Source organism: Buceros rhinoceros, unplaced genomic scaffold (assembly GCF_000710305.1).
Source record: "Buceros rhinoceros silvestris isolate BGI_N320 unplaced genomic scaffold, ASM71030v1 scaffold22318, whole genome shotgun sequence".
Taxonomy (NCBI): domain Eukaryota; kingdom Metazoa; phylum Chordata; class Aves; order Bucerotiformes; family Bucerotidae; genus Buceros; species Buceros rhinoceros.
The window spans coordinates 15,071-27,872 of record NW_010428913.1 but is presented as its reverse complement, the minus strand read 5'-3'; the positions used below and the strand labels follow the sequence as shown (position 1 = coordinate 27,872).

The window sequence follows — 12,802 nt, the reverse complement described above, 5'->3', positions numbered from 1 at the left end:
GTTCCTCCATGTTGAACCCAGGACACCCTTTCTGAACCACTGATGTGGTGTTAGCCTGTTTTGTAAACAGTGATACTGTTTACTTCTACACTGATACTGCTTGTGTCATTCCTGTGCCACACTACTTCAGCCTTGCCTTGTTCTGTACTGCCTGGCTATTCTGAGACTATAGGAGACCACACTCCCTCTGTTGCCACCAAAGAAGAGATGTCTTGTGCAAAGCTTCTGGGATTTCACCTAGGGTATACAACATAAGCCTGTGTTGTGAGCAGACTCCTCCATTCAGAGGGTTCATGTAGTGTTGATACTCTGAAAGATTCAAGTGACACTTGTAACACCTTTGCAGGGAAGATCAAGTACCTTGGCCATTAAGAACTGATCTAGCTTTAGATGCAATCAAACTTTCATGCTATTAGATGGGTTTTATACTTTGGTTACAAGTCAGGTGATGCTGTAAGGCTGACCTTGCAGCTTCTACTGGCTGGTGTTGAGGTGGGATGGAGAAAGAAGGATTTACACATTCTCTCCGCTTGCCTCCTTCAGCCTTTACTGAATCAAGTTGGACAGTTTTGTACCTGAAAGACAGCTATTCCTTTTTATGATCAAAGGTAAAGATGTAGTATCTGTATTAACAGGAGGGAGAAAGTTGCTATCTTCTTTCTTGGCTGTTCGTAAATCTTTTCATTGCAGTTGCATAGCATAAGTGCACTGAGGGCAACTTAAGCAGCAACAGCACTAAGTTTGTGTTGCCAGAAGTTGAAATGTTTATGTTAGATAATAGAGCAGTTACAACTACCTTAGAATGCTTGTTAAAGGAATACTCAGAAGTTAAACAGTCACTATTACACTGAAAGGTCAATGAGAGTCACTTGGCTTCTTCAGAAAGCAGCTTATCTACTCCTGTTGAAGCCAGACTACTCTTGAACTAGGACAAAATAAATTTCTCCAACTTAATAGCAAGCTGTGTTATTGCTAGAACAAACTAGCTCACTGTGTAGTCAGTTTGCAGCTCTTGTGCCTTGGGTGTCTATGTCCAAGCAAGCTAAATTCTAGTTTTTCAACTATAGAGCATGTGGACCATAATCAAAGCCTTTCAGCAACAACTTCTGGAGTTCAGGTGCTACCTGTTATGTTTTCTTAGTTTTTCCACACTTCCCTGGCAGGGAGCTCTTCCCCCCTATCTTGCCTCACTGGTGAGTAGGAACTAAAGCTCAAGCTTGCAGTCCTTCTGGTTTGGAATCTTCGGGGTAATGTCTGAATTCACTGTCCCCGACACAAGAGTGTTTGTACTGTACAGGAAGAATTTCTTGAGAAATAGGAGTTGTCATATTCCATTTCTGTACTAAGGCATGTCCTGGATGAGGGAGCTGATGTATAACATAATATAGAAGATTAACAGAGGAAAATATCTGTCTTCACTTACCAGTGTTTATCCCAGAACGAACACTTAAAGATGATTCATTTGCATTACAGTACTAAATGTGTGTAGCAAGCAGATGTGAATAAAATACTCTGCATGGAAAAATACTACTGCTCAGATGTTTGAAAATGCTGTCCTGAGGGCACTTCTTGATTGTTGGCATGTTTGTTCTTGTATGAGTAGTCAGTGAGAATTTATTTTAATTTGTTGCTTTTCAGAATGAAGTTATGTTAATGGGAGAAAGTCTTCACCATCAGTGTACCCCATGGCAGGTTGCTCAAACTGGTCATGGAATTGTCAACCTCAAAATGCAGGGCACATAAACTGGATCAGACCCCTTTAAGGAAGTGGTTTGGGCTGGACAACATCCAAGGATGCTTTCCCAGCTAAATCCTACAATGTGTTTGTAGGCTGACAATCCCTTAGTTTAGGGCAGCTAGCTATCCTGAGGTTTCTTCCAGTAGAGTACTCTATATATAAACTTCCACGGGATTGAAATACAAGGCCTGCAGTACAACCTGCTGGTGTGGCAGTTCCAGCATTTTCTGGAGTAATTGTGTCCAGGAAAATTTGAGACTCCTGGTAGCTGGTTGCTTCTGTACTTCTGGAATAATGGGTGCTGTTATAAATCAAGTCTGGTGTAGCCACTTTCCATCGTGGGGTTTCCTGAATGGTCTGCTGTTCTCCTTACAGCACTTGGCCAGGATATGAACAGCTGGGATCCTTAGTTGTGCCGTGAGCACACAAGTGTTACTATCCTAGCATCTCCCTTAGAGCCATCATGTGTCTGGAATACACATGCTTGTTTTTTAATGTGTGGGAATCCTGACTGGTGACACATCCTTTTGTATCAGTCACTTCTGCTTTTGTCCCCAATGTGCTGTTCTTGGAGCTACTGCTCTGTGCTAATCAGTGTGGCAGCTGATGCTTGTGTTTGTCACAACTACTGTGTCCAGCTACTCTTAAAAAAAAAAAAAAGCAGTATTATTTTTAGGAGGTCTCCAGCACTTAATTACTCTGTACAACACACAAACAAAGGCTTGTTAACCAGTACTTGTTGGCTGAAGCTTACTCTTCTATGGCTTTGCAACATCAGGAGAGGAATAGGAACTGAGACCTTCTTGCAGTAAAGCAGGATTTTTTTCCCCAAAAGCAAAAGGCATCAAAAAGGCAGGAAAAGTACAAAATAAATGCTAATGCCATGTCATAAGACCCCCTGCTGAAGCTTTTGCAACTTGTTCCTGCCAGAATTTACTGTATATCTGCTTTTTTAGCCTACATAGAGAGGAGAACAAAAGTCATCCTTCTATCTATAAGCAGATCTAAGGTATAGCTCTGCTTTCAGCTTGAAACTCAGCTGCATCAAGATAAAAGAAATATTTTAGAAAGTTATCTTATAACAAGAACAATAAAAACCATTTAATTTCATGTTTGAGAAAGTGTTAGGTATTTTCCTTTGGAACTGCTCTACATAGCAGTCATGTAGGATAGGTTTACAAATAAACAGCTTGTTCAGTTAGCAGCTGCTTTGAGAAGCCTTTGGCACTTCTATCAATGATACTGTTGTCACAAATAGAAGATATTTGTTCTAATACCTCATTCCTACTCTTTCTTTAGACATCAGTGACATGGTTTGCTTGCCAGTGCATTGAAATGGCCCTTTTTTCAGGCTTGCTGGGCAGGCTTTTAATCTGGTCTTTCTGCACTGTTGAGATGTTTTACCTGCATGCTACCATGATGGCACTAATGTCATGGATTGTGACTGTTTCTCTGTCTGCAGATCTCATTGGTTGCCTGACGCTTCATTTGTGGCAAGCAGGACAATGGCTGCCAGCAAGAGCAAGAACCAAAGCTCCTTGGCCCTCCATAAAGTAATTATGGTTGGCAGTGGAGGTGTGGGCAAATCTGCACTCACTCTTCAATTTATGTATGATGAGGTAAGTAGCTCTGGTTCAGCTTTTTTAAAGCACCAATGGATACAGCTTACTGAACTCTTTTATTGGGACTGGGGGAATAAATGTAAGTAGCAAAAGACTGATGACCTACCTGACTGGCAGGAGAAGAATGTAGGATTCTGGGAACATCTTTGACTAAGAGTGACAAAATTGATGAGTCCAGTGAACTTTAATTCTTTGCAGTTTCTTTTAGGCTGGTCAAAGTTGAAGTCAGTAGTAAGCATTCTAGCTCATTCTGAACTGGATGGTATAGATATGTTCATAGCATGAATTCTTCTCTACTGGTATACAGAAAGCTAGATCAGACAATCCAGGCTAGAATGCAGAGGAATACATGATCCTGTAATTCAGAAGTTAGTATTTATCCATTGGCTGTCCACACATGCTATTGTGATTGATTGTACCTGAGCAGGTGACACAGGGAGTGAAAGCCAGCCAGCTTAATCAGGCTCGTGGCACAGCCACAGGTAAAGAGCCTGTGTTGGACCTGTGCTGTTGGCACAGAATTACAAGTTGAACTGCCAGTGGCTTCACTGAATGGGCTAAAGTATGTGCCTGTGTAATTATGGAGCAGGTCTTCATGTTCAGCAGCTAGATGCTGTTGTCTACACCTCTTGAAACTTCACATATCTGTACATGAAGCTGGTAGCTTATACTGTACTTCTGTCTCTTAAATTGTGCTGAAATTGCTGAATGGTTTCATATAGCAAGACAGTTTCTCTTGACTAGGCAGACTGGCTTTTTGATGTATTAAGTATTTAAATAGTTTGCTTTTTATAGGAAAACTAAAAAAAGTGGTGGAACTTAATAGCAGACTAAATTATGAGAAGGTTTGGGGGAATTAAATGTCACTGAAGTGAAAGAGAATGGCTGTGGGCAAATACTGAGACCATTTGACAGTAATTCTAAGCTTTAATCCCTTTCTGGTAATCTTCAGTTTGTAGAAGACTATGAACCTACCAAGGCTGACAGCTACAGAAAGAAAGTGGTTCTGGATGGTGAAGAAGTTCAGATAGACATTCTAGACACAGCAGGACAGGAGGACTATGCAGCTATCAGAGATAACTATTTCCGCAGTGGGGAAGGGTTTCTTCTAGTCTTCTCAATAACAGAGCATGAATCCTTCACAGCAACAGCAGAGTTTCGGTAAGTAGCTTCTCTCCCAGTCAGGGATAAATCTTGTTATCAGAACAACATAGGAACTCTTCTTAAAAGCTGAAGCTCTTTATCCTGTGTGTATTACCATTCAGCCAATAAAAGTGGTAACCTAACCATTTTGCTCTTGGTAACTGGTAACTTAAACCACGATATCCAACCTCTGGCTCTAGCTGTTCTTTGTGCCTGCAACTTACACATTACACCAGCAGCAACTTCAGGCAAGTAACAGATTCTTGGACTCCTAAAATGTGCATATTCAAGCCAATTTTCAGTCTTTGTGGATGTGAAGTTTAATTATCTTAGAGCAGTACTCTGGAATTAAATCTACCTTTTGGCCAGATTTCAGACACTGCTAGAAGCAGGTGCTCTAAGGAAAGGAAGGATTAGCCTCCACTCAGGTATGGAATGGTGCCAAATGAGGGTTGGCAGCCGAGCAGTGCTATTGTAGGCAGGCACATTCCTAGAAAGACACACAGTAGTAGTAATGCTTCCTTTTTTTTGTTATTGGAATTGGCAGTTCTAATATAAAAAAGACCATCAGACTGAGCACAGAAACAGCTCATGTAGTGTTAAATAAAACTAGGGTTTTAAACCATTGTTCTGATCTCAGACATATGTAGCCAGGTTCCTCAGGGCAAGTGTTCTAACTCTTATTTGATAATAGGCTGTTGCCTCTGTAGAAGGTAATCCAGAATTTTCCTGGGACAGCTGTACAGTGAAGCAAAACTTGCCAAAACATATGAGGAACTCTTAACACTTGCCCTGCTTGCTGGAATAGAAGCTTTTTATCAGTCTGGCTTATGTTCTTTGCTTCAGTGGTACAAGGTTAACAGATCTTACTTGGTAATGCAGGTGCTGGTGCTATTTCTAATATTTTCTTAAAGCTATGACAGACTTCCCTCACAGTCTAGGACTTTGGTCCAGGTTCTCAATGTATTATACTGTTCCAACAGTAGTAGGAAACTGCATAAGCTTTTAAGAGGTATAAAAAATACAGTTCCTTTGTCACATAATACTTCTGTGACTTTGTTAGACTATGGAAGGCTGACAGTTGTGGGGCACGCAAGCAGAGCTGTTCTGCTCAGTCTGCTCTAACTGGAGCACTGAAAGGAGCTAAACAGTTGAACTCTTGCAGGACTGCAAAACTGAATACTCAGACTGTTCCTAGTATAAGATGGAGGAAAAAGTCAGATACTATTCAAAAAAACAAACAGGAAGAAAATGAGATGCCTGGGTTTTGGATTGTTTGCTTAAGTGAAATTTAAGGTTAAACCCAAGGCTTAGGGCTTTGGATGAAAAGGAGTAGGAGTGCTTATCTTGGCAGTTTGTGTTTTTGTCACACTTCTGTAACTAGGTTAACTGTGGTCATTCAAGATTCCAGCGCAACAAAGCAATGAAAAAGCATTGCTAGTCCTAAATATGAGAAAGAAGGACCTAAAAGCTTTGTGATGGAGAATCTCCTACTTTTCAATGGTTTAGAAGTAAACAAATAGTGAATTTAGTTAAATGGAATATTTAGGGAGGCTGACATGCAAGGACCAGCTCCTTGGAAAACTTTTCCCTAGGAAGGAGGGAGGAGTTGGGAGTACAGGGAGTCACCAGCATCACAGGCTAAACAGAGGATTGGTAGTATTGATTCTCTAATTTCCAGAGTCCTTAAACTGCAAAAAAGTTGATCACTGAATGAACTATGGGCTGGTCTTTAAACCCTAGCTCTCCTGCTGATGCCCTGCATTCAGTGTTTGCTTTCAGTGCCTCTGTAATCTGAAAATTGAATGCAATAGCAGATTGACTGCTTCAGAGTTAACACTAATTTAGACTCTCATGTACTCTACATACGTTCAGTTTTGTGGATGGAAAGTGCAGGCATCTGAAAGTGTGGTAACTCAGTGGGATGAGGGGGTGTAGCACCATTCTCATGCCTAGTTTGGCTCTTGTTCATAACAAAATGAAACAATCTAAAAATAACGGTAAGCTGGTGCAGTTCTTCCAGTGTCCTAGATGGACAGCAGCATGTGTCCGTCTGGTTTCAACCTGTGTTTTACCTCAGTAGTAGCACACACTTTGAGACTGACATGCAGCATCACTCTACCTCCTTTCCTGGTGGCTGATAGGTCCTTTTAGAATGGCTAATGATAGGTTAATGCTGATGGCTCAAGTGTGTGGTTTTTTTTTGAAGGAAGATTGCTAGCATGTTAGTTCAGCACTCTTTAGTAACTCTCACCTTTGTGTGAAGTTTAGGTGGCTATTAAGAATGATCGCTGCCAACTACTTATGTTGTTCCCAACCTGCTGCCTTGGCAAAGCCTTGATCTTGCCCAGACTTGTATTGAGGTGGCATGTAGATGGTGACTGAATACTGAGGTGAAACTTGGCAAATGTAGCACTTGTACTCTGGTCCTCATTCAAATGTGAACTGCTATTGTGAGTTGCTCTTCTGCCGTATAGCTCTTTCTTAGAGCCTGGTTAGTAAACTTCCTAACTAAAGGATAAAACTGCCTTCCTGGAAGTGTGATTCTTTTATTAGTGTAAAGCCCACAGTGTTATGTTAAACTTGGAATAAATTTTTAATATGTGTGTTCAACTGTTTGTAAATGTGCTGTTGTAAACACTAGTAATATGCAGACCATTTGATCCACATCCTGATATGGGTGGGGTTTTTGTTGCTGCTGCTACTAATGCAGATATTTTTATTTTGATTACCTGATGCATTAGGGAACAAATCCTGCGTGTGAAGGCTGAAGAGGATAAAATACCTTTACTAGTAGTGGGAAACAAATCTGACTTGGAAGAGCGCAGACAAGTGCCTATAGATGAAGCTAGAAGTAAGGCAGAAGAGTGGGGTGTGCAGTACGTAGAAACATCTGCCAAAACTAGAGCGAATGTAGATAAGGTAAGACAAATGACATCTGCTCAATGAGATCGTTACTACATGTTTAGTAGCTGAGTAACTAATTCTTGATCTCACTGGGACAAAAGCAAATCCACACTTGGGCTTCTGAAAGCCTAGATCATAAAAAATGACTGAACTTACTGGACTGCGTATACTTTAGCAAATACTTAGCTTAGGGTAGCCAGAGACCTGGTACAAGTTAATGCTATTGTTTTTTAACTGTTTGTATTTGAACTAATAGCTTTCCTGTGGTACATTGGCTAAATGGGTTTAAGCTTTGCCTGTTTTGTTTAGACTGTTGTGTCTATTATAACAGCAATAAATAGCAAGCTATAGATGCTTATAAATTGTTCCCCTCTTTCCTACAAAACTGCATATAGTGTGGCTTATGTTACAGATTTCATTCTTGTTTTCTGCCAAGGCTGCTTTAAATTGTGATAAGAACTCTTCTTGCTGTGTCCCTGTCCTGTTTTGACTTGTCCATGCTGGTCTAGGACAGTCATTCTTAGCGTATTTCTGGGGCTGGCTTCTGGCATGAACAGTGGTGGTGATGGGTTGTTCTGGAAGAGAGATGAATTATTACTACAGCGTGTTTGGCCAGTAGTAGGAAAAAATGCATTTCAAGCCTCCCCTTCATTTTGTGTGTAGTGGGGGCTTCTTGAAGAGGATGGCCTTTCACTTCAATACATAAAATATGATCTGAAATTACTGTAGAGCCTCTTAATCTGCATTTGTAAAGATTACAAATTGTAAGCTGTTTTCTCTTTGGACAAAGACATTTGCAGCTAGCTGTTCTCTAATTCTTCTGGTCAGCTTCCTGTTCTTCTATATTAATTTACTAATGGAAGTGCTGTTGGCACCTGAGTTTCCTAGTCAGAACTCTTTCTGTCATTGTTTGTTAAAACAGTGCGTATGAAACTCATTGATACCTTCTCGCTGTAAAGGACATGACATAATTTAAAGTTGGAGAACCATTCTGACTTGTGGAATGTTACTAGAAAGTCAGGTGCATGAACTGGGTGATGTAATAGAACGCACATACCTAGTCTTCCTTTTGCCTGTGAACTGTCCTGTGACTAGCAAATGCCTGGCCTGTTTTATACTTTGACTAGCTTTCTGATTAGTTGGGATTAACAGTAGTGTAGCTGTGTCTGGAGTGTACTAGCATGGTGTTCTAGGTTTGCTCTCATAGGCCTTCTCTAGCTAGCTCATCTGACAGACTGGTTATTCTCTACATAAGCACCCTTTCATATGTGTTAAGACAAGTTATCGGTCATTGTGCTTTGATACTGTAGCAGAATAAAAAAAACTTATGAGGATTTTGAATTAAACTATTCTATTTCTGGTCAGTAGTATGGGCTTGTTTCCAAGTATCAAAGACTTGTGTAGTTCCCCTTTTGAAAGCCTAACTCTGCAGAGTGGCACACAGCTCTTGTTCTATAATACTAAATATTTTTTCCCCAGTAATTCTCTATAGTAAAATAGCTGTTGCATCTTAAATGGTATGTACCAGGTGTACAGTGGTGAAATCAGCTGGAATTTTCAAGAAAACACGAGTAATGACTTGCTTGGAATCTTTCTTACAATATAGTCTGAGAATGTCTTGTGCCTGTCACTTGAACGTGCAGCTTTTTAATTGTAAAATGGCCAGAACACTACCGAGCAGAGTGTACTTGTAAATATATGGGAAGAACTGGACTAAATGCTTTGCACAGTTAACGAGAGTGATTTGTATGGAAATACTTGCTCAGCACAGACAAATGTTCTCATGAACTCCAAATGCCACTTCTATGCAAGACTGATACTCAGTGAAAAGCTCTTAAAACAGGGCTGTTGAATGGTAGCCAGGTAAGATTGTGCTGATTCTTGCCACTGCTTGATATACTACATAATTCTGATGTTGAGTCCGTCATTGGCATGTATAGCTAAGCTTATTTTTGCTGTATTACATGTAGTGTGGTGCTACATTTCTATTTGCTGCTCAATACAGTAGTTTTTATCTGCTTTCTGGTGGTAAATCTTGTTTAATCTTTCTTTATTTTTCCTTCCTAGGTATTCTTTGATTTAATGAGAGAAATCAGAGCAAAGAAAATGTCAGAAAACAAAGACAAAAATGGCAAGAAAAGTGGCAAGAACAAGAAAAGCTTTAAAGAAAGATGTTGCTTGCTGTGATGCTTGGGAACTGTAAATATCTTATTGACAGGTGGCATGGATAAAATACCACTAAGGATATAGGGCTGGATTCATGAAAGGAAGTCTGTATTGACTCCCTTATCTTTGCTTTGCATATCACACCTTCAAAATGTGAAAAAACTTTGAAACCATTTCTGGTATCTAACAAAAACAATGCCTACTTAAACTGAAATGGGCTCTGTCTTCCCACTGTCTTTCAAGACTAGAAACAATTTCAGAACTAGAATCCTTCTGCTTGGTTATATAAAATACTTTTTTATTAAGTAATCTAGGAAGTTAAATATTTCTCTTGAACCTCTACTGGCCTTAAGCACAGCTGTTTAGGTTCAAACATCTTTTTTTCCTTCCACTGTTGCTGCCCTCTGTTGCAAACTGCAGAAGAGCTAGATGACATCTGGTAAAGGGTTTGAGTCTCCATCTTCTGTTAGTTGTCACTGGGATTTCTTACGCTGAAATCTGCTGGCTTCCTCCCTGCACTCCACGTAAGAATTAGCAACTGACACCTGAGAGTCAACTCAAACTTCCTTCGATGTTCTGTTTAGTCAATACAGCATTCATGAATCAAGCCTGTAGAGTCAATTCAGACTTATTTAGGCAATGCAAAAATTTATATTTAAATACTGGCTAGATGCATTCCCCACTGATCTGTCTTCTCATCCTTAAATTAGTGGTATTGGGTGAGAAAATGACTGTAAGCCTTTCTTCAAAAGGAAGAACATTGTCATCACCTTCTTAATGCTGTTCTGGGTTTCTTCCATGTATTGTGGCTAGACTCAATTACACTCACTCTACAACTACCACCCTTTCTCTCCCTGGGACTGGAATAGTGAAAATCGGTGTGATTTCATCAGTTTTGTTATATTGAAATACTTGTGATCATGTTGGAAAGTGGGAACATCTGCATCCGTCTCTTGTCTCTCTGAAGATGAAAACTTTGAGTAAGGATGGGTCATATCACGCAATCGTGACTTGGAATAGGTAAGGCATATGTGCTACCTCTCAAGGTTTATCTGGTTTGTATGGTGTCAAAAAGCAAACGAAGTTAGGCAGTTGCCACATCTGTTACTGTTTTGTATGTACTGTTTCTGCACAGCGACCTAGCACATGGGGATGCACATTGAGCTTTGCCATCAGTTATGCAATGGTGGTCATGTATTGATCAGCAAAAACCAGCCTAGAAATGGAAAAGTCAGTACTTAGCAGGTCCTTGTCAGCTGACTGAACTGAGCTTTCTGGTGCAGTTTAAGTGCAGTTGCCAAAAACCACTTCTGTCACTGTTTTGAAAAGTAACTCTCTTCTGGTTGTGGAGTCTCTGACTTGTGGCTATCTTCTATTTTGACGTAGTAGAGAGACTTAAGGTAGTGACTGCTCTTTGCTTGTTAACTGGATACTTAATGTTACTTGGTGAGAGGAATATGCTACATGGTTGTTCAGTGAAGCAACTGCGACGCTAAATTAACAAATAGCGTTTCTTCTTGAGGTGAAGGAGTGGTGAATACTGTTCAGTACTTGACTTTGTAATTTGAGGATGAAAAGCATTTTTAAATGTGTACTAGATTGCTCTTGTGCATTCCACCTCTGAACTTCGGGGGGGCAAAAAAATGTTGGCCTGAGGTTTCACAGGGACTTACTGCAAACTCATTGTCTTCCATAACTAGTTCAACTTGTCAGGCAACTCATTGGATTGGGGAAACTGTACTAAATAAAAGGTGCTGTAATCTTCATTCTTGTCAAGTTAAATTCCTTCTTTGTTACTGTTGTCTTGTATGTACAGAAAGAAATGGTTAACCAGATCTGGAAATAATTCTCTTTGGTGTAATGAACTGGTATGACAAAGCCAACCTGACAATACAGTTTTGAAATGAAAGCTGGGAGCCTGTCACTAGAGCTGTATCACCTGTGTCTAAAGCCTGAGCACCTAATGGGACACTTGAACCTGTAACACTTCTAACAAAGTTTCCTCCTGAACTTTCATGGATTAAGTCCACTTTGGGTGCATATTGTGCATACAGCAAATGAACGTTTGCTTCTGGAGGAAGGCAACTCACTTAGGTTTGGGTTTAGTTGAGACTTAAAGGTGAAGTCCTTAATTAAACCAAAGGATAAACAAATGCCGAGTTCACATTACAAGCTTATCTAGGTCAAGCCCCTCTGAGGTGTGTTGTAAAATGTCTCAAAACTGAATAAGCTTTCCTTGCTATATGAATGAACTCCACAAAGCTCCCACTGAGCAGCTCAGCCGTGTTGGCTCAGACTTGCATACCTTGACCTCTGATCCCTGTGAAGTACCTGACAGTATTTGATAGGACAAATGAATTTCTACTCAGAACAGTGAGTCTCCAATGGGTGTTCTCACAGTCCATGTGCTGTTTTCTCTCAGGTTTTTTTTAACTGATAAAGTTCCACCACTGAGGTGGCCTTACTTGGAAGAAGGTGCTTGATACTGCATCTCTTCAGTATTCTGTGCTTGTCACCGTTTCCAGAAAGACTAATCCTGGAGACTAAGTACAGCAGCTTTTCAGTGTTCTACTTCTGTACTTGTGACAAACTTCAGTTTAACATCTCAGTTACAGCTGAAAACACTGTAAACATGGCAGCTCCCTTGCTACTTCATAAGTGAGCAACAAGCATTCTAACTTGTACCAGAAAGCTAATAAAACTACTCCCCTGAACTGGAATGCTATTGCTTCCACCTCATGTGCTGGAAGTGCCTGAAAGGGTGCCCTTCTAAATAGGGATGATATGATTTGAGGGTCCTTGAATGACTTACAGGTGTGCTTCACTGGACAGCAATGGAAATCGCCATCAGATGGGCTGACTAGAGAATAAAAAAAAGGCACAGGGAAATGCTCCCTTGGGACTTGAGGGCTTCCTGTGAGCAGAGTAAAGGAGCTTTGGCTTCTCATCTAAATGAGTACTTTCAGATCAGGTACATCAGCCAAGGAGAACTTTGGCAAGAGGGGGTATGTGTGGCTGCCTGCTAGCCATGCTGTGTAGCTGAAGCAACTGAAGGCTATGTTGAAGCTGATATGTTCTAGCAGCCTTCATGAATTAGGTAATTAAAGACCAGGACTTCTCAGTGTAACGTGCTCTTAAATCTTTCTGGAGCATGGCTATAGGCAAGTAACAGGATATTTGAAGCTGGAGGTTGTGCAAGAGTTGATGCACTTAAGCATTCAGATAT

General features: G+C 40.5%; 1 protein-coding gene across 1 annotated transcript; it reads left to right on the top strand.

Annotated features, from left to right (window-relative positions):
• Positions 1-3,198: 3,198 nt before the first annotated feature.
• On the top strand, positions 3,199-10,042 carry RALB (v-ral simian leukemia viral oncogene homolog B). Its single transcript, XM_010142460.1, has 4 exons — positions 3,199-3,357; positions 4,313-4,521; positions 7,248-7,425; positions 9,478-10,042. Exons 1-4 carry the CDS (start codon positions 3,244-3,246, stop codon positions 9,595-9,597), a joined length of 621 nt encoding a protein of 206 aa, XP_010140762.1. The 5' UTR covers positions 3,199-3,243; the 3' UTR covers positions 9,598-10,042.
• The last annotated feature ends 2,760 nt before the right edge of the window (positions 10,043-12,802 follow it).